The sequence below is a fragment of the Pelophylax lessonae genome (assembly GCF_965119305.1).
Source record: "Pelophylax lessonae genome assembly, chromosome: 8".
NCBI lineage: Eukaryota > Metazoa > Chordata > Amphibia > Anura > Ranidae > Pelophylax > Pelophylax lessonae.
This window is the reverse complement of record NC_138775.1, coordinates 238,798,306-238,821,356: the sequence shown is the minus strand read 5'-3', so window position 1 is coordinate 238,821,356 and position 23,051 is coordinate 238,798,306. Positions and strand designations below refer to the sequence as shown.

The 23,051-nt window shown below is 41.8% G+C and overlaps 1 protein-coding gene across 1 annotated transcript in view; it reads right to left on the bottom strand.

Annotated features, from left to right (window-relative positions):
* PODN (podocan) overlaps nt 1–16,514 on the bottom strand; it is a 45,553-nt gene extending 29,039 nt beyond the window's left edge. The window contains exons 1-3 of the mRNA XM_082264751.1: nt 16,362–16,514; nt 2,276–2,540; nt 311–404 (exon numbers count right to left, since the gene is read on the bottom strand). Of these exons, the coding sequence (XP_082120877.1) occupies nt 311–404; nt 2,276–2,536 (355 nt within the window). The 5' untranslated portion in view covers nt 2,537–2,540; nt 16,362–16,514. The remainder of the gene's footprint in view (nt 1–310; nt 405–2,275; nt 2,541–16,361) is intronic.
* Between the last annotated feature and the right edge of the window lie 6,537 nt (nt 16,515–23,051).

Genomic DNA, 23,051 nt, shown 5'->3' with positions numbered 1-23,051 from the left:
TGAGTGGGTCAGGAAGAGCGCAGCTATCATTGTAGTAGCACCAACTACTACAGTGATTTCCACATTCAACGGTGGCCCCCCAGGTATAACCTATGCATTCGAAAAGCAAACCCTCATATATAGGATAGGAGTTCAGCTTTATTGAGATACAACCATGCATGCCAAATATCTTTACTGTATCTTTTTCATAACTTTCCAGATCTGTTGTAGGGTAGGTACTTTATAACCACACGCATACAGTATAGTAAGTGTTCAAACTTGTGCTCTTATAATTTCAGTTTTTTTTTTTTTTTTTTTTTACTTTTCTTACCTCTAGAAGTCAAGCGATTGTTCTGCAAGTTGAGGGTCTCTAATTTATAAAGTCTGCTCAGATCCTCAGGAGGAATTTCTTCTATTTGGTTATTCTATATAACTTACAAGAAAGAAAGTCAGCACAAAGCATAGGAGTGCAGGGTGAGTGCAAACATACAAATATGAGAATTATTTAAATAAAAAGATCATGTATTAGATTTTTTTAAAGAGACCCTGTCTCCAGACCATTCATTTCAATGAAATCTTCCCAAAGGTTTATACATGCATTTAACGTATTTTGGACATTTATTTTAACCTGTAAAAGTGTATCTTGTGTAGACTTCCAAAATCCCTGAGACTGCTGCTGGGCACCAATATCTTGGATTGGATCTCAGCAGCCCCAGCAGACCTGAAGTTGCCTCTTGAGTAATGCTGGCCATACACCTGCCGAAAAATCGTTCGAAAATCTATCATTTGGTCCAATCATCCATTTTTCGTCCAGTTAATGGGCACAAATAGAAAATAGTTTTCAACTTTTCAGAGCCGAAAAATACATGGAACAGTTTTGAAAATCTGCCGGCTGAACGATAAACGAACGATAAATTGAAAGGTTAATGTGTTTCTCGGCCGACCTGTTTGCACTAGATATATGTGACAAACTGAATTCATTTATATCCATTGAACGATTTATCTTTCGAAATTCGGTCATTACATGATGGCACGATCGTCTGCTCTCATGGCTGAGTTTTCCATTTTTCGAAAATGAGTTTGTCCGATATTTCAGCTAGTGTATGGCCAGCTTAACACTGTATAGTATTTTCCTTTATTCCTCCCCAGCAGCTGTATAAATGTTTACATAGGGAGGGGAAGGGAGGGGCAGAGGAGCTGGGCCCATATCGAAAGTACTTAAACAATCCCATAGGAGGAATAGGCTATGTGGTGTAAAAAGGGAGGAGGCTGTGCTAGGGAATGTTCAAAAGTACATTGCTTTAGAAAAAAAAAAAAAAATGACATAAGTGATAAAGACTGCAAGTAATATACTTGATTTTCCTGTGTTTTTAATTGGAACTTTTAAGGTGGGGACAGGGTTTATTTATGGAAGAGCGCACACTAAAATAGAAAGAATAGTTTGGAGCTTCAGTAAAAGTTTGAGCAATAGAAAGGAAGGCACATACACACAGAAAAATGATTCAAACCAGCCTTTTTCAATATGGGTGCCCAGGCACCCTGGGGTGCCTTGAGGGTTCTTCAGGGGTGCCTTGGCAAAATGACTACTAATTGTCCAAAAATGTATACAAGCCGGCAGGCGGATCAAGCCTTCCTTATAGTTACAAAGCCAAAGGTTTTTATTGTGCTCCATTTCAACCTTCCACCCACCAGCATCCTAACAACCAGTGATGTCATCAGTGTTGATAAGAAGGGTGTTGATCACCTGCATAGCATCCTTGATTGACCCTCCCCTGCCCCTCTCCAATACTGGGGTCACATTATGTGAGTGATGGAGAGAAACTGAGGGAGATGAGAAACACTGGAATACTAGTCGGTACCAGTGTGCAAAAGTGTATTTGCTTTGGAAGAATAAATCAACTCCAATGCTGGGTGTCCTACATGTGTCAATGCTACCGCATTATGTAAAACTATTAAAATAGTGTTTTACATTTTAGAATGGGGTGCCTTGAGACTGTCCATAACTTTAAAGGGTGCCTTCACTGAACAAACGTTGAGAAATACTGATCTAAAGAAACAAGACAATATAATTTTAAGACTTCACTGTACTAAAGATAGTGATCTAGCAATTATAAAAATTCTCAGTACAATCTGAATCCCATTTACAGTTCCTAGTATTTTCCAGTGAATAAAAAAAAAAACATGGACAAATACATTTCTCACGGATATAAACAACATGTAATAATTATGGTATAATATGCTGGAAGAATTAAAACGTATATGCTATACAGACTGCATGACTGTTCACTGTTCAGACCTGCAGAGATAGGTGATTTGTCAATTCTGGAAGGTCTATGGGAAACTCCTTCAGATCCACTCCAGCACAGTCCACTACCCCCTCCTGCGTGCAGGTACAATCCTTGGGACACAGCGGTGATTTGGAGGTTGGTTTTATGTCCTGCAGTACGCTCTCTGATAGGTTATCATAGTCTTCTTCTTCCTCTTCCTCTTGTCCATGGCTTCCATTAGAGGAGACCAACAGCAGCGTAAAGAATAGAGTAGGAACACAGGGCCACATTTCCCTACATTTAAGGTGGAAAAACAATAGATCATTTTTATATGGGCCAACTGGAAATAAGTGCAGTAATATATAAATGACAAAAAGTTAAGTAATAAACATTAGAATAGTGAATTACACTGGCTTTGATCCTGTGGTATGATCATGTTTGTGTCTTTCTGTACCTCTTGGCCATTCTGGAAACCTGTATTCCACCCTGAACTTTGCTATCTTTTGTTTATTAATGTGGTCTGTCATGTGTTCTCCACACCTCCGTCTCATGTGGTCTTTTACCTGTAATGCCTCATGGACACTGCTGCTGTTAAACTTACTTTTTTGTGAGTTTGGGCGCTTTTTTTAACTGCCTTTGAACTCCCCTCTATGTTATCCTATGTGTGCACACTTGGACGTTTTTAGCTGTTTATCAGCAGGGGAGTTTATGGGCTGTTGTCTGAACACCCCAAAATCACCTTCAAGAGCAGTACTTTTAAACACAAAAAACACTGAACGCTAAAAAATGTTCATAAACACACATAAACTCTAGGCAAATTTAGCACTTAAAAGTTTGTTTATTTTAATAGGCAGAATAAATTAAAATTCTGGCCAATGAAATAAAGAAAATCCCAAACTCCAAACATTGTTAAACTCTGATAAACTCACCTAAACTGTTTTGAAAAAAAGCAGCTTAGATGAGTTTATAACACTGATTTTCTCCGGTCAGGATAAACAGCGTTTACAAGAAACCAGTGTGCATGAGGCCTAGCTGTCGAAAAGGCCCTTCTTCCACCAGTTAGAACAGGTATATCATCTGGGTTTGGTTTGAATGTACAGTACATGAGTAGTCTTTGCTGACATGACCTCCCAGCCCCTATTTACCTCTGTATTTGGACCTTGCTCTTCTGACCTTGTATTATGGCTAACATATCTTGCATTGTCTTTGGCTTCTACTTCTGCGTGAGAATCTAGATCTTTTTACTTTTGTACTTTTGTACTTTTGCCTCTGATGACAAATCTACCTAGTTGTTTATCTTCATTTTACTGGCCTAATCCTGACCACAACTCTGATGCATGATTGGTACCCTGCCTGATCATTTCCTTGCTGTCAAGTCATTTGTGAGGGTCAAGTAATGGGAGTTTGCTGCAGCTAAATTCAACCCCAACCAAGAATCACCTGCAGCTAGGGTCGCAACTTGTCTAGGTTTCGCATCATGTGACCGGGTTTCACTCCGCCTGAAACCCAGCCACATTATTCAGACTGGACTGTCCCTTCACCCTACACCAAGTTCCCTGGTGTATTCCACGACTCCCCCTCTCCAGCCTGGCTCTCTTCCAGGGCTGTAGCGGGAGCTGATCTGCATTGAGCTTGCCTCCTGCAGCCATCACATCCCAAAATGAGGAGAGCAGTGCCCAGGCTGGCACAGCTCTGCCACCACGGGGATGCCTTGGACAGACAGAGCCCCTTCACTCTGACACCACAGTCTGTCTATGACTGCTGCTGCTCCTGCCCAGAGTGATCCCGCTGGAGGAGGACGACTACCCCAACCTGTAACCGGGCTGGATTAGTTGGTGGAAGACAAGGACACCTGCAAGGCTGGTGAGAGGGAAGAACCTGGGAGGAGCAGGAGGAAGAACATTTCTTAATACTGGAAGCTTAGTGTACATTCCACCCTAAATGTGTGTGTGTGTGTGTGTGTGTGTGTGTGTGTGTGTGTGTGTACGGGTGGCAGGACATAGATTTTTTAACTATGCCTGTTTAAGCCTCTCCCATTGTTATCACAAATTGGCCAGACCCCTTGTTCGCCGCGGATACAAGCACTGCATTTAATACCTTATTTTTAATACCTTATTTAGGCCACCTAAAGGCGTTCCAGACCTTTTACAATTCTATAGTGTATACTACAACAACAAAAATAAATTCCCATGCACCACTAAAGTGTTCGGGTTTGGCTTGAAGAAAAGGTGGCAACCCTACCTGCAGCGCTGATGAGCATTGATCAAGAGCTATCACCACCACCTGCTGCTACCAGAAAGCATTCATTCACCATCTGCACTGATCCTGAACCTACATTCCAGTTTCAAAATCTTCTGTCCTCATTCTGGACCTCAACTGTAATCCTTGCTTGACTACACCAGCCATTTATCTCCACCACAGATCTTGTGATCAGTGCTGTATCTTGGCCTAGGCCAACAAGGCCCAGGCCTAGGGCAGCACTTTGCAGGGGGGCAACAAAAAAGCTGCACCCTGCACTATAAAAAAACAGCCTCCTCCCGGCTCCTGTACGAAAAGGGTGCCCGCTGGCTTGCGCTACACTTTTAGTATAGTGCCAGTCTTATGGGGCAAATTGGGCCAGAGGGCAGGGTCCAGGAGGCAAATCAGTCTGGCACCCCCATAAAGCAGTTACACTACTACCAGGTGAGGACATTCGGACAGGCCACAGGCTGGTGAAATAATCCTATGATTACAATCAGTGGAAGCAAACACAAGTACAAATATCTTAAAAGAAAGGAGAAATCTTACTAATCCAGTGACATAAGGCTGCACTGATGGCCACTGATGAGGTGGCACTAAAAAGCTGCACTGATAAGGCAGCACTGATATGCTGCACTGATGGGCACTGATAGTCTGCGCTGATGGCCACTGATGAGGCGGCACTAATAAGCTGCACTTATAGATTGCACTGGTGGCCACTGATGGGGCTGTACTGATGGCCATCGATGAGGCCGCAATGATATGCTGCACTGATGGGCATGACTGTGGTTGTGGTCTGTAGTTTACAGATGATAGGGCGGGTAACAGGAAGGGGTGTGGCCTTTACAGGAAGGTGTGGATCATATTTAAATGAGGGGGTGCCCAAGTTTAGTACAAAACCTAAATACACCACTGCTTGTGATGTCGCTGGACCAAAAAGATGATGGAGTGAAGTTTTCTAAAGTTGCCTGATATGTCTCTGTCCAGCAGGGCTTATGTACACATTAGGTGACCCATAAGGAAACTTTGAATAGTTTAATTGTTTTCTTCCTATGTCGCCTGCGGCAAAAGAAGCTTAGCCCCGCCATGAGGATCTACTGCCTGGTGCCAAAAGAATGACACCGATTTTAGAGAAGAAGACTTGTAATCTAGGATAGGTGGGTTTGTCAAAGGTAAAAGAGAAACCCCAACTAAAACCTTGCTTAATCTGGGCTGTAATGGGGCAAGGTTTAATTACTAAGTAGGAATTTACTGCTGCAACATAAAACATCTGTGTGTTACACCCACCCTCTAGTGAAGTCTCTGTAGGAAAATAATGTTAATCCAGGTTGTTGACAATGGTCAGCTAAAAAGCCAAGCCAAACATATGATGGTAATTTGTACAGTGCAGTTTCACAATAAAGCTGAACTGTAGGTGAAGATTAAAGGCACAACCCTATGCAGCTCTGTAATAATTAATAAATCAGTAAATGTATTTTTGTCATAATGCAAGCAGTGTAAGTTGGCCTGGTATCTGTCACCTGCAATTCACTGTAGAGCAGAGTTTAGACAGGACAAGAGAGAAGCAGCACACGGAGCCAATGGGTTGTAAAAGTAGTAGTGTGAGAAGTATGCTGATAGGAGGACAGAGTGATGGAGAGATGAGCTCATTGGTGCTGATTCTTCTTTCCCTGTTCAATCTTAAAGCGGAGTTCCACCCAAAAGTGGAACTTCCACTTTAAGTGCCCACCCAAAAGTAGAACTTCCGCTTTAAGTGCTCCTGACCCCCTGACATGCCACATTTGGCATGTCATTTTATTGGGGGGGGGGTACCTGGTCTTGACAGATATGTGCTCCTACTTTCGCTCGGACCGCCTAGTCAGCATGAGCGGAAGTTCTCCTCTCCCTCCCTGCAATCTTCTGGAACATATCACAGGTCCCAGAATATTGCCTGGCCACTAAGGTATTGCAACGCGACTCGCGCATGTGCAGTGCGCACCCGGCTGTGAAGCCGCAAGCTGTCACGGCCGGGTGCCCACACTTGTAATGCTGGCGCTGTTGGGAGAAGAGGGAGAGTACCGAGGCTCCTGCAGGCCGCATCGCTGGATCATGGGACAGGTGAGTGTGTAATTATTAAAAGTCAGCAGGTACACTTTTTGTAGCTGCTGACTTTTAATAAACACAATACAGCTGGAACTCAACTTTAAAGAGGTTGTAAACCCCCCCTTAATGACTTTTGCCTATAGGTAAGCCTATAATAAGGCTTACCTATTGGTACTGTAAATACTTGCACCATTTAGGAGATATTTACATTGCATGCAGCCAATGACGTCATCGGCGCATGCGCTCTGAAGGAACGGCCACCCGTGCCGTTCCTTCAGAGCCCTGTGCCGTGAACGGCGGCTCCAGCGCGCATACATGGGAGTGATGTCATTGCGCCTCTGGCCAATCAGATAGCCGGAGGACGTGAACCCGGAAGCAAGACGGCCGAACATGTCTGCCGTGTTACCGGTGAGCAGACGGCACTGCGGGGGCTTCGTTCTAAGGTAAGTATTTCATAATGAGCTGGTATGCGATGCATGCTAGCTCATTATGCCTTTGTCTTTCAGGTTTTTCTTTTTTTAATTTTTATTTTCTGAGGTTTACAACCTCTTTAATCACTTCAGCTCCAGAAGTTTTTACCCCCTTAATGACCAGGCCATTGTTTTCGATTCTGCACTACGTTACTTTAACGACAAATTGCGCGGTCGTGCCATGCTGTACCCAAATACAATGGATTTCCTTTTTTTTGCCACAAATAGAACTTTCTTTTGGTGGTATTTGATCATCTCTGCGGTTTTTAGATTTTGCGCTCTAAACAAAAAAAGAGCAACAATTTTGAAAAAAAAACGCCATATTTTTTACTTTCTGCTATAAAACATTCCCAATGAAAAAAATCGAAAAAAATCAAATTTTTTTATCAGTTTAGGCCAATTTGTATTCTGCTACATATTTTTGGTATAAAAAATCCCAAACAGCGTATTTTAATTGGTTTGCGCAAAAGTTATAGCGTTTACAAACTACGGGATAGATTTATGGAATTTTTATTTATTTTTTTGTTTTTATTAGTAATGGCGGCGATCAGCCTTTTTTAGCGGGACTGCGACATTGCAGCGGACAGATCGGGCCCCTACCTAATATTTTTGACACTTTTTGGGGACCAGTGACATTAATACAGTAATCAGTGCTAAATAATATTCACTGTTACTATATAAATGACACTGGCAGGGAAGGGGTTAACACCGGGGGTGATCAAAAGGGTTTATGTATGCCTAACTGTGATTACTAACTGTGGGGGGGTTTCAACTTCAGCTGAAACTTCTGATCTCTCCCTGCCTATCTGGCAGAAGACTTGCCTGCTTTGTTTACATAAGCAAGCGGGTCTTCTGTCAGTTTCTCTGAAGATTGCGAGAGGCCAGCGGCAATCGCCGCCACTCCTCCCGCGGGCCTGCCTCCTGCTGTGTCTAATCACGCGCGCGCCGCTGAGACCTCGTGCACGAAATCACGTAGTACTACGTGATTTTGCGCAGCTAAGGCGCCCTGCCGCAGTACTACTGGTCGGCAAGAGGTTAATATGAAAACGGGGAGAGGATCTGTAAGTGAAAGTGAAACTGTATCAAGATCTAGTCCCCGCCCCTGCCAGACAGGGCAGTGCTGTGTGGAACAATTATGTAAATATTAGGAATGGATGGACAGCAATACAAATCCTTTGGCAATTAAACAGCTCCCATATACAGTATGAATTGCATCTGTGTATTTAGCTGTTTGCCTTGAGTTTGGACAGTAACAGTCACCCTTAAATTTTTTATTTTTTTACCTACAGTTACAGATCCAATTATAATTAAAAATATAATTATAATCAACAGGTCAAATCCCAGAAAATGTAAAGAAGAATGGTAGTTTCTATCAGTCACAGATGCAGTATATCCACGTATGTTGCTATGATTTCGTTCGAATATTCCCAGCTGTTTTACTAATCACAATTTCTAACTTTCTTGGCAACAGTTCAGGAGGAAAAGTAGAAAAAAAAATTGGCTAGCAGTGCTTCACATTGTCCTGATGTTTGACAGACTCAGTGTGTGAGCTGTGCTGGTGGCTCCACCGCATGCTGCGACCTCTAAGAGACATGAAAAATACACCAACTATTCAGATTTCTGCATATCTTTGTCACTGCACTATAATCACAGTGACAGATCGGAAAACAACAAGCAAGTTAATGAGGTCCCTAAGAGAATGAACAGCATGTCGGAAAGAATCCTAGTATGAACCAGTGTGGAATTACACAACGGTGCTTTGATGTATTTTAAATTAAATAATTAAAGTTTTTATTTAAAGCAGAAGTCCACTCTAATACCTTAACCACTTAAGCCCCGGAAGATTATACCCCCTTCCTGACCAGGGGGTTTTTTGCGATTTTTTACTGCGTGAGTTTAACGGACAATTGCGCGGTCGTGCGACGCTGTACCTAAACGAATTTGACGTCCTTTTTTTCCCACAAACAGAGCTTTCTTTTGGTGGTATTTGATCACCTGTGCGATTTTTTTGATCATGCGCTATAAACAAAAAAAAGCGTAAATTTTGCAAAAAAAACAATATTTTTCACATTTTTTTATATGAAATTCCAAAAAAAAAAAAAATGTAAAAATCAAAATTTTTTAACATTTTCAGCCAATTTGTTTTATGCTACATATGTTTGGTAAAAAAAATCGCAAAAAGCGTATTTTGATTGGTTTGCGCAAAAGTTATCGCGTTTACTAACAAAGGGAAAGATTTTTGTCATTTTTGGTGTTTTTTTTTTTAACGAGTAATGGCGGGGATCTGCGATTTTTTTTGCGGGACTGCGGACAGATTTCGGCGGACAGATCAGACCCTTGACTGACATTTTTGACACTTTTGGGGTTACCAGTGACATTACTGCAGTAATCAGTGCTATACATATGCACTGTTACTGCAAAAATTACACTGGCAGGGAATGGGTTAACTGTATTGGAGAGGGAGGGGTTAAGTGTGTCCTAGGGGCGTGCTTCTAACTGTAAAGGGACATGACTACTGGTGTAAAAACAGAGATCAACTGTCCTACATAGTAGAACCGTCTGATCTCCATTTTTACACCAGGGAGAATGACAGGCGGCTTGTTTACATTAGCCGCCTGCCTTTCTCCCTTCACCGGAGCGATCGTGAGTGACCGGCAGACAATCGGGTCCGCCGGTCACACGCACTGACTTGTAAGTGAACGAGCCGGGGCGGGCGTGCGCCCGCCCGCTATTGACTCACAAGTCAGTGACAGGCGAGTGACGTACCCCTACATCACTCTGCCTGGCCGGGGCTGACCGCCGCAGTAAATGTACGTGCGGCGGTTGGCAACCGGTTAAAGAGGTTGTAAACCCAATTTTTTTTTCTCACCCTGAAAGAAAAACACATAATGAGCTAGTATGCATCGCATACTAGCTCATTATGAAACACTTACCTTCAGAACGAGCCGCCCGCTTACCTCTATGACGGGCAGGTCTAGGCATGTCTGTCTAAGAAAGACCGACAACCTTATCAGGAAGTGAAAGACAGCTTAGCCAATTCAGATAAAGGGAAATAGTGTTGTCGCTGAAGAACAGGAACAAGAAGCTGTTTGTCTAGATTAGATAAGACTTTCTAAGCAACACAAGCAGTTAGCCAGAAAATGAATAATATCAAAGATAAAGAAATTTAACATACTACAAGGAGTGCAGAATTATTAGGCAAATTAGTATTTTGACCACATCATCCTCTTTATGCATGTTGTCTTACTCCAAGCTGTATAGGCTCGAAAGCCTACTACCAATTAAGCATATTAGGTGATGTGCATCTCTGTAATGAGAAGGGGTGTGGTCTAATGACATCAACACCCTATATCAGGTGTGCATAATTATTAGGCAACTTCCTTTCCTTGGGCAAAATGGGTCAAAAGAAGGACTTGACAGGCTCAGAAAAGTCAAAAATAGTGAGATATCTTGCAGAGGGATGCAGCACTCTTAAAATTGCAAAGCTTCTGAAGCATGATCATCGAACAATCAAGCATTTCATTCAAAATAGTCAACAGGGTCGCAAGAAGCGTGTGGAAAAACCAAGGTGCAAAATAACAGCCCATGAACTGAGAAAAGTCAAGCGTGCAGCTGCCAAGATGCCACTTGCCACCAGTTTGGCCATATTTCAGAGCTGCAACATCACTGGAGTGCCCAAAAGCACAAGGTGTGCAATACTCAGAGACATGGCCAAGGTAAGAAAGGCTGAAAGACGACCACCACTGAACAAGACACACAAGCTGAAACGTCAAGACTGGGCCAAGAAATATCTCAAGACTGATTTTTCAAAGGTTTTATGGACTGATGAAATGAGAGTGAGTCTTGATGGGCCAGATGGATGGGCCCGTGGCTGGATTGGTAAAGGGCAGAGAGCTCCAGTCCGACTCAGACACCAGCAAGGTGGAGGTGGAGTACTGGTTTGGGCTGGTATCATCAAAGATGAGCTTATGGGGCCTTTTCGGGTTGAGGATGGAGTCAAGCTCAACTCCCAGTCCTACTGCCAGTTTCTGGAAGACACCTTCTTCAAGCAGTGGTACAGGAAGAAGTCTGCATCCTTCAAGAAAAACATGATTTTCATGCAGGACAATGCTCCATCACACGCGTCCAAGTACTCCACAGTGTGGCTGGCAAGAAAGGGTATAAAAGAAGAAAAGCTAATGACATGGCCTCCTTGTTCACCTGATCTGAACCCCATTGAGAACCTGTGGTCCATCATCAAATGTGAGATTTACAAGGAGGGAAAACAGTACACCTCTCTGAACAGTGTCTGGGAGGCTGTGGTTGCTGCTGCACGCAATGTTGATGGTGAACAGATCAAAACACTGACAGAATTCATGGATGGCAGGCTTTTGAGTGTCCTTGCAAAGAAAGGTGGCTATATTGGTCACTGATTTTTTTTTGTTTTGTTTTTGAATGTCAGAAATGTATATTTGTGAATGTTGAGATGTTATATTGGTTTCACTGGTAAAATAAAAAATTGAAATGGGTATACTGTATATTTGATTTTTGTTAAGTTGCCTAAAAATGATGCACAGTAATAATCACCTACACACACAGATATCCCCCTAAAATAGCTAAAACTAAAAACAAACTAAAAACTACTTCCAAAAATAGTCAGCTTTGATATTAATGAGTTTTTTGGGTTCACTGAGAACATGGTTGTTGTTCAATAATAAAATTAATCCTCAAAAATACTCATTTGCCTAATAATTCTGCACTCCCTGTATTAACAGGAAAAATGTAATTTTTGACTGGAGTTTCCCTTTGAAGTCAGTGGGTATCTTAAAAAAATACAGATGACATCCGCATTAAGAAAAGTACATATTCCCATCGCACACCTTCCTGGATATGGGCACATCTGTTGTGGGTGCTGCAGCAATCACCAGCTGGACACTGGATCTCTCACAGATCCACACATGGATCTTGCAAAGCAGTCTGAAGAAGCTTTTTATTGCAAAAGGATCACATCAGGAAAAGTGCCATGTTTCGGAATCATGCAGGACCCCTTCGTCAGACATCCACATTAACACAAGCTTCCCAGACACAATGCTAAATAAAACCATAGATAATGCTATTTCCTTGGTTGCAGGAAAGAAAATCGCTCAATTCCCCCATCAACACAGACAAAATGCTTGTCTTTAGATAAACCTCAATATTTAAGTGAGCTGTTTTGTCTCAGTACAGCCAATGTTTTCCTTTGAGAAAGCTTCCAGATATAAAATTAACAGTTCCTAAATCAGTAAGAAATCCTACTTTGAAACAATTTTGGTGATTCCTCGTTATCAGAACTGGAGAACAAATTGGAAAACAATGTTCTAAATAACTTTTAGTATTCTCAGCACCTAGGAGCAAGCATACCTGTTGAAACCACTAACTTCTGGAGATCTTTTGAACCTACTCCCATTGCTTTGGGACTTTCTGTTAAGGTAATCCCATTGACAACTAAAATAATCCTGTAGGAGGAAGGGGGGAATGAGAGAGTCCCACAAAACAATGGGGTCTCTCAACCTCTCGAAAAAATTGGGACTTTAGAGGCTAATAATAGGTGCTGATCTTTCCATCAAGATCAGCACCTACTATTAGCCTCTAAAGTCCCAATTTTTTTCCCCTCTTCATTCCCCTCTTCCTCCTACTCAATTGTATTTACAGGGATGTGGCAATAGTAGGATATAGAGTATCTCTCATTCTTTTTTATAACTAAAATAATCCAATGGCCAATTATCTTCTCTTCTGGTGCCATTTGTCACCGGGACAAACAGATAGAGCAGGAGATATATAAAAAAAACCTGACAGGTATTCATTACTTTCCCACTCTAACCCAATTTTAATATTTACTTAAAGCGGTAGTATAGTCATTTTGTTGACTTTTATCTACAGATAAGCCTATAATGAGGGATACCTGTAGGTACAATTAATATCTCCTAAACCTGCACTGTTTAGGAGATATTTGCACTGCATGCAGCCGCTGACGCTAGCGGCACATGCGCTCTGAAGGTCCGGCGGACCTTCAGAGTTCCTTGCTGGGAAGTTGCCGGAAAGTTAATCACCCGCTCCCATGTGCGGGAGTGACGTCATCGCGGCTCCGGCCACTCGCAGCCCTGGAGCTTCCGAACCCGGAAGAGACGCTGCGGGATCAGGTCCGCTCCCACAGCGGTGTCCGGGGGTCCGTGTCGGGGCTTCGTTTTAAGGTAAGTATTTCACAATGAGCTAGTATGCGATGCATACTAGCTCATTATGCCTTTGTCTTGCAGGGTTTGTTTTTTTTTTTTGTTTTTTTTTGAGTATACAACCGCTTTAAAAGTAGCATTTTGTAAATGTGTTTCAAAGATGAACTCCAGGCACAAATTAATGCAACTCTGTATTAAATGTATTGTTAATGCAATCAGTATAAGTACGTGCTTTTGACCTGACATCATCCTTTTGATATCCAAATCCAGAAGAGCTCAGAATGGGAGAAGGACAAGTAGCACAAAGAGCCAATCAGTTGTGCTGCAGTGCTCATATGCTAACAAGCATGCTGTTGGCAGGAGAGAGCAGAGGGACAGAGAGCTGATACCATCAGTCTGTTGCTTCTCCTTTTATTGTCAAGTCCCAGGCTGGGGGAGGGACAAAACTTGTAAATGTATCTGAACGGCAGCAGAGAAAAATCATATCTCCAATGACAGAGATGTGTGCTGTTATATAGTTAGTCAGGTTGAAAAAAGACACAAGTCCATCTGTGTGCTGTGTGGCAGAGTTGTGTAAATCTCAGGACTGGATGGACAGAAATACAAATCTTTTGATAGGTAGGGCAGTTCCTTTATGTGTATATAATTTCCATTTTTAGCTGTTTGCCTGGAGTTCATCCTCAATGTAGCCACTATGGTCCTTTGGGACAGCTTCCAGCTTTAAGATTTATGGTTCCCAAATCAGAGAGCAATCCTATTTTAAAACAATCTTGGTGATCCCTAAGGACCAGAACTGGAAAACAAATTGGAAAATTCCGCTCTGTATAACTGTGATTCGAAGGAACTAAAAGTAAGCGGCCCTGTAGAAGACACTAACTCCTGGAGATCTTTTTAACCTGTGGCCGTGGCATTGGGTCACTCTGAAAACAAAGATGGGTCATCTTCAACTACGGTTGATTAGAACTGTGAAATCTGGAGCAGATGTTCAGCTATTGCTCATAACAACGTGTATACGTATTTAGTTTCACTTTAAAACTCTTGGCTGGTAAACTACGGTCAACACATCACAATCTGCTTCTAAAATTATGCTGCTGCAAGATTTAGGTTGGTTTTACTTTACCATCTTGGCATTATATGAAGACATTGCCCTTGTCTCTTTACATATGGTGATACCATCTTGGCATTATATAAAGACATTGCCTTTGTCTCCTTACATATGGTGATACCATCTTGGCATTATATAAAGACATTGCCTTTGTCTCTTTATATATGGTGATACCATCTTGGCATTATATAAAGACTTTGCCCTTGTCTCTTTACATATGGTGATACCATCTTGGCATTATATAAAGACTTTGCCCTTGTCTCTTTACATATGGTAATACCATCTTGGCATTATATAAAGACATTGCCCTTGTCTCTTTACATATGGTGATACCATCTTGGCATTATATAAAGACATTGCCCTTGTCTCTTTACATATGGTGATGCCATCTTGGCATTATATAAAGACATTGCCCTTGTCTCTTTACATATGGTGATGCCATCTTGGCATTATATAAAGACTTTGCCCTTGTCTCTTTGCATATGGTGATACCATCTTGGCATTATATAAAGACTTTGCCCTTGTCTCTTTACATATGGTAATACCATCTTGGCATTATATAAAGACATTGCCCTTGTCTCTTTACATATGGTGATACCATCTTGGCATTATATAAAGACATTGCCCTTGTCTCTTTACATATGGTGATACCATCTTGGCATTATATAAAGACATTGCCTTTGTCTCTTTACATATGGTGATACCATCTTGGCATTATATAAAGACTTTGCCCTTGTCTCTTTACATATGGTAATACCATCTTGGCATTATATAAAGACATTGCCCTTGTCTCTTTACATATGGTGATACCATCTTGGCATTATATAAAGACATTGCCCTTGTCTCTTTACATATGGTGATACCATCTTGGCATTATATAAAGACATTGCCCTTGTCTCTTTACATATGGTAATACCATCTTGGCATTATATAAAGACATTGCCCTTGTCTCTTTACATATGGTGATACCATCTTGGCATTATATAAAGACATTGCCCTTGTCTCTTTACATATGGTGATACCATCTTGGCATTATATAAAGACATTGCCTTTGTCTCTTTACATATGGTGATACCATCTTGGCATTATATAAAGACATTGCCCTTGTCTCTTTACATATGGTGATACCATCTTGGCATTATATAAAGACATTGCCTTTGTCTCTTTACATATGGTGATACCATCTTGGCATTATATAAAGGCATTGCCTTTGTCTCCTTACATATGGTGATACCATCTTGGCATTATATAAAGGCATTGCCTTTGTCTCCTTACATATGGTGATACCATCTTGGCATCATATAAAGACATTACTTTTGTCTCCTTACATATGGTGATACTTCTGTCTCATGGAATCAGCCTGATCCTAATCATTCTTTCATATGCTGCAGGATGGAATATCGGATTGATTATGAAGCTCAACTGTAATCTTTGTTTAAAAGAGGAAATCAGTACTTCTGCCTGCCAGATTAGCTAACAGTCCATGCACAATTTACAACATTAGATAAGAATTAGAACATTAGGTTTTACGTACGTTAGTTGAAAGTGGATGGATTCTAGGGATGAAAATAACCCTTAAAATTAACAATATGCAATCAGAAAACCACAGTTCTCTATTCTCCTCTTATTTATATGTATTATTAATACTTGATGTATACATTGCCTGTTTAATATATATTTACCCTATATATCATCATCTATTCAAATCACATACAAACTGCAATAAAACTGTTATGACATGTCATGAATAAGAAAATACAATGTTAAGCTTGGTTATTATCTGCAAATGTATATTACCTATATATATGTTTGTAATTGGACTAGCAATTATGGTTGAATTTATGCTGGAATCACCTGTTACTCTCTAGTGTAAAGGAACGCACACATGCATATGCTCGGTTCCCCATTAACACTCTACTAACTGATCAACTTTCTTCTAACTCCCCTTCCTCTGCGAGCCCCCCTTTTATTCTCCACATCCCCCTCTCCCCTTATCATTGTCTCCTATATACCACTCCCCCTACCCCCTCACCTTGCAGAGACAGAGATGCAGGAGCATTCAAAGAATCACTTTATGCCATTTCAAGGAGCCTTCTAATTGCAGCCTCCCAGTAAACAGGCTCCAGCCCAGATGTGGGATGGGGGAACGTCCTGCCTTCCCTGGCAGATGTAAAGGGTTTATGGAAATGTCATGAAGCCTGCAAGGGGGAGGAGGGGAGTCCAGCGTCAAAGCCAGATCCACTCATTACTGATTTTGGATGTGATTTTATACAAGGGGAGATCTGAAGGATGTAACGTTGAACAGGGCCTCATATTTCTGTGTTCATCCAAAGCTGTTTCCCAATACATCAGCATAATATGTACGAAAATCTAGATTTCACCAATCTGTTCTGTGTTTGGGAATAATGGCAAAGGCCTGGAGATTATAATGCACCTGTTCAAGGGAATGTCATGACAGGATAACTTTAAATGTGGATGCATGTTTTATAGTTTTATGTCCTTTAAAGTGGACATTTCCCCCTCAACAGAAATAAAATCATGTTGCAAGTGTTGCATGCTGATATCAAATCATCTTAGAGGCTATAGTGGAAAAAAGGGATTTGGTTGTTATATACATTTACCTACATTTACCTACTTCTTTGGTCGACCATGACGAGGCCTGTTCTGAGTGGAACCTGTTAAACCACTGTATGGTCTTGGCCACTGCTGCAGCTCAGTTTCAGGGTCTTGGTAATCTTCTTATAGCCTAGGCCATCTTTATGTAGAGCAACAATTCTTTTTTTTCAGATCCTCAGAGAGTTCTTTGCCATGAGGTGCCATGTTAAACTTCCAGTGACCAGTATGAGAGAGTGAGAGCGATAACACCAAATTTAGCACACCTGCTCCCCATTCACACCTGAGACCTTGTAACACTAACGAGTGACATGACACCAGGGAGGGAAAAGGGCTAATTGGGCCCAATTTGGACATTTTCACTTAGGGGTGTACTCACTTTTGTTGCCAGTGGTTTAGACATTAATGGCTGTGTGCTGAGTTATTTTGAGGGGACAGTAAATTTACACTGTTATACAAGCTGTACGCTCACTACTTTACATTGTAGCAAAGTGTCATTTCTTTAGTGTTGTCACATGAAAAGATATAATAAAATATTTACAAACATGTGAGGGGTGTACTCACTATTGTGAGATACTGTGTATATATACAGTATATATATATACATATATATATATATATATATATATATATATACACACAGTATCTCATATATATATAGCACCCTCTTGTGTGCTAGGAGTGTAGATAGTTTTTTTTTTTATTTAGAGTAGATACATTTGTGCAGGCTGTCTGTGTTTTTCCTTGGTTGGGCAGAGATCCAGAGAGAGCTGGATCTCACAGGCAGCATCACTGAGACCTCCCACCTACTTCTCGAACTTACTGGAAACTTCCAGAAGAATGGGAGGGGAGGTAAGGTGGAGCTGCCTTGAGTATTCTGAGGGCCCTGACCAATATCAACCTTGGTTGGCAGGAGGCAGGCCCCCTCAAATACTCTGGGTCAGCCCAGCTGGGGAGGAGTATGTTCGGGTGGAAGCTGGAGATTGAGTGTTAGGCTGTCGGTGGCCTTTGAGGAAGCTCCACAGTCTCGGGGGGGGGGGGGGGTGACCTTGGGCCTGGCCTCGGGTGCGGACAGGACCCTCTCAAGACACATGGAGTCATCCTGGCCAGGAGGCACGGGAGCAACAAGAGGACAACTGGAGAACACTGTCAGGTAAATCTCCAGGAGGAATAGCCAAGAGGGCTGGTGAGTGTCACACAGTCAGGGGGACTAGGAGGCACACCTGAGAGGACTGGGATGGGTGCAGAACCAGTCAGGAGGACTGTGGTGGAACAGGCAGTGGAAAGTGGCAGCTTCAGCCAGGTGGTACTGGGAGTAGTAGCTACAGATAGGATAGCTAGTACTAAAGACCTCCATTTCTTTGTTACACCATAGGGGCTCACTGCCCCTGCCTGCAAGGGGCATTTGCCCAGACTTAGCAGAGATTATGCTGGGTCTGAAACCTGTGCTAGCTGGTCCTGGGAATAATAGTCTGCAAGCAAGTGTGTGCTGGAGGTAGAATATATATACAGGAGTGTATAAATTTAAAGTCCCTACCAAGTTTCAATGATTAAATTGGCATCCCATATGCACCCTTCCCCATCCAAGTTCAATTCCCCTAATAAAACAAAACAAACAAAGCTGCAAGCACTGCTTCTTGTCTCTGAGTAAGGCCCCTTTCACACTTATGCAACGCGATTTTACGACGCAATTTTGACGCGATTTTGCATGCGATTTTGCAGTCCAAAATCGCGGGACAAGTCGCACTAATGTGAAAGGGGCCTAACTGGAAATTCATGTGCCTGGCTGTGCAGGGTGGGAGACGGCCACATTTACCAGCGACCCCTACGGAGTAGCGCTATATATAGAACATTGTACCTCCTGGTTTCTAGAGGCACTGGCAATGTAGCCAGGGCCTCAAAGATACCTCCTAATGCCTCCATTTATTTCCCTTTACTGAGATGATGTCTAATGTCACATGGGAAAGGGGGTGGGTTAGAACTTCAAGAAGTAAGGAGAGATTAAATAATCTGCTTTTCCTTGAATGGCAAGAGGAGATAGGAAAAGAAAAGACGGATCATAGGCAGCAAGTATACAGTGAACATTTCAATTAATTAAAAAACACAAAAAGTCCTTATTGGCAAAAAATTGGTCATGACCCTTTGTTAATGGTTTAAAACAGTAATTTACATTTTTTTTTTAAATAAATATCAAAATAAAACGAATTTACCCATTCAAAATCCAACCCAGTCACTACAACTCGAATTGTATCAATTTATAACTGGGTTTACAAGACCCAGCTGTCATCAGAACCCCTGGACTGTGGCCATTTCAATGCATGTTTGTAAGTCAGTATTTAATATATCAAGACTAATAGAATCCATTTGTTTTGTAAAGCCCGGATATTCCCCCCTCCAACTCTGAATGCCTCAAAAACAAGTAATTAACTAAAGGCATCATTTTCTGCACAGCTCTGTTTACTATTTTCCTGATCTTTACAAAAGTCTTCAAAAGAGGGGAATAAGACCAATTAAGACTGGGGATCATTTCCAAAAAAAGATGACTGTACCAGGAAAAACAATGACTGTAATGTTAAAAATGATATCAAGTGGTCAATATCAATCCCTAAAAGCTTAATTTTTTAAGATTTATCAAAAGATGTGTATGATGTTGACGATAATTTATCATCCATTTGATCGTTTAATGAATCCCCTTCAAGAAAAGACAGATGATGAATTATTCTATATGAATTATTTTCTTTTTTGGGAACTACAACTAAGGGGGATATTCTAAAATTAATAAAAGTAGGTGTATAAAAAAAAACAGCAATTCTGCCTTTGTCTAACTCTTTTGAAAACCTTTCTTTAACTATACACATACACTATTTACAGAATTTAAATTCTTAGCAATTGTGCAACCAGTACCATCAAAACTTGCTATGGGAAAACCTTCACTAAAACCGCTAACAACTGAGCCATCTGCCCATTTGGGTACTGTCGAAGCCATGGCAAAATTCTGTCCAGCTTCACTGTGGATCGCACCTTTGAGAAGAAGCTCCTTCCCTTGGTGCTGATTTTTTATAGCCAGTTTTTTAAACTTTTGGTACTGGGTGAAATCCTGAACAAGAAGTACATTTGTGCCTATACTTGCAAGAGTTTGGCCACTTACATTGCCTATCAGTAACAAGAAAACAAATGCCCTTTTTGCAGCCGGATGGCACATTTACAACAGCATTAATAGGTTCATGAAAGAAAGGAAAAGGAGGCGCAAACACCTAGTGCATTACCCGTGGTACTGTTTAAAATAATTTAATAAAATGCTGAATGCATATTTACAAACATGAAGAATAGAAATCGTGTTACAAATTCCCGTCACACGTATCTCTGAGGAAGGGAGCCTGACTCCCGAAGCGCTTTAGCGGTCGCAATTTCCAGGACATGTTCCAACATACGTGTGACGGGAATTTGTAACACGATTTCTATTCTTCATGTTTGTATGTATGTTTCAGCATTTTATTAAATCATTTTAAACAGTCCCACGGGTAATGCACTAGGTGTTTGCGCCTCCTTTTCCTTTCTTTCATGCACCCGTTTTGGAGTCCCCTGCCTGAGGAGACCCGCACGCCAGTCTTCCTCTGTCGAGTGAGTGCTTGGCTGAAAGCATTAATAGGTTGTTTAACAGCTTGCTGACCATATAACTTACATATACAGTGGCAAGGTGGGTCTCCTGCGCAGAATCATGTACCTAGTACGTGATCCTGCACTTCCAGGTCAAGGCTGCCGGCAATCTGCTCACGCTGTAATTATACGCAGCGGGAGTTGATCTGCGGGTATTGCGGACTCGTTGTCCGCTGGCACCTGCCAATCATTAGGCATAGAGCCGGAACGGCAGTCTGCCTATGTATACAAGGCATAGGGTTGTTCTATCAATAGGGAAGGCATTGATCCTGTGTTTCTGCAAAGCAGGAACATGGATCAATGCCTTCCTCTAGTCAAAGCACCTCCCACACAGTACACAAGCACTGGCTAGGCACACAGTTAACCTTTTGATCTCCCCTGATGTTAACCCCTTCCCAGCCAGTATCATTAGTAAAATGACAGTGCATATTTTTTAGAATGGATCACTGTATTAGTGTCACTGGTCCCCAAAAAGTGTCAAAAGTGTCAGTTAGTGTCCAATTTGTCCGCCGTAATATTGCAATCCCACTATAAGTCGCTGATCACCGCCATTACTAGTAAAAATAAATAAACTAAAATTCAATAAACATATCCATAGTTTGTAGATGCTATTTAAATTTTGCGCAAACCAATCAATATATGCTTGGGATTTTTTTGACTAACAATATATAGCAGAATACGTATTGACCTAAATTGATGAAGAAATTTGATTTTTTAAATTTTTTTATTGGATGTGTTTTATAGCAGAAAGTAAAAAAATGTATTTTATTTTTTTTATAATGCAAAAAGTAAAAAATGTAGAGGTGATCAAATTCCACCAAAAGAAAGCTCTATTTGTGGTGAGGAAAGAACATACATTGTTGAACAATTGTCAGGTAAAATAACGCAGTGCTGTATCGCAAAATATGGCCAGGTCATGAAGGGGGGTACATTTTCTTGAGGTCAAATTTAAAGATTGACAATCTTTGAGGCAGAAATAAATTAAAAAAAAAAAGCCTGAGACCCACGTCTTTTGGCTCCATTCACATATAGGCGTTTTGGATTGCGGGCAGAATTGCCACAATTCTGGCCGCGATCCTGAACCATTGCAAGTCCTTGCGATTCCCGTGACTTTCAATGGCATCCCAAACGCGGCACGATTTTGCAGCGATTATCGTCCAACGAATCGCAGTAAAATCGCGCAAACAGAGACGTGGGACACCTGTTGCCCAAAAGAAGTACAAGAACTTCTTTTGGGCGACAGGCCTCCCGCGATTCTGTTTGCGCGATTTTACCGTGGAGTCTTTGTGTCAGGATTCTGCCTCCTCATCTGCCTTGCGCTCGTGGCCCTCTGATTCCTCCCGTATTCATTTGTATTGTAACTGTACTGTCTGCCCTCATGTAGTAAAGTGCTTTGCAAACTGTTAGTCCTAAATAAATCCTGTATATTAATATTAATAATAATAATAATGTCATAACTCTTGAGCTTTTGGGTAGTCAGCATCTCTTCGAAGCTTCGGAGCTAGGTACTCTCATTCAGGATCACTTGTTCCCTCCAACAAAAAGAAGTCCCCCCTCTGGAGCCAAGACAAGTTCCTCTCTTTGTAGCCAAACTTTCTCCTCTAGGCAGACTATAGGGGACAGTTCAACACAATCAATAACTCGGGGCCTCTGCACCCCCAAAGCGTGCAGAGTCCACTTCAGCCAGTGGGGTGCCCCTCTCCTAAGGAAGGGGCTGTCTATTAACTTTCTGACCCCTTCCCTTTGTTTCTTGTCCCTCTATTTTCTTGTGTCTCCACGTATTCCTAGAGATCTTCTATGACTCACAACTGTGGTCTGGGACCAGTCTATAGGAAGGTTCAATTATGCAGCGGGCCCTAATACAGGGACCCTGAAGCTTAGAAGGACGAACCATACAGCCATAAATATACCCCTCTGATGGAACCTCTGTCACCAGTCACCACTGATTTCTCTCTTTAGCTGTCTTCTTACTCTCCATCACCTGGTTAACATGAAGGTTTACACGTCATTCCCTGTTCTCATTCATTTCAGGAGCATTCTCTCACTCTCTCCTCCTATAATAATTCAGACCAGTTGGTTCACTTTAAATGTTTGTTACCCTAAAAAAAATATATTGATCCTGTTCCTTTAAAGCATATTACACAGCACAATGCTTGAGCTGTGTAATTTGGCCCCCTGTAACACCTAAAAAACCAGGCTGATCCTGCCGGTTTCTACCCTGCCCCCTGTACACTGACCCTGGTGTATCATGGCTCCTGAGCCCTGACACCGTGGTCAGTGTATGTTCCTCTGTCATCTGCAGCTCTGCTCTCTGCTCTCCTGTGTCTCCTCTGTCCTCCTGCCCCCTCCCCTCCCTGCCTGTTAGCTCAGTGTCACGGCCGCCCGCCCCTCCTGCTGCTCAAACAACTGTTGATATATTATATAATCCTGTTTGTCTCCTATGCCTGTGTAC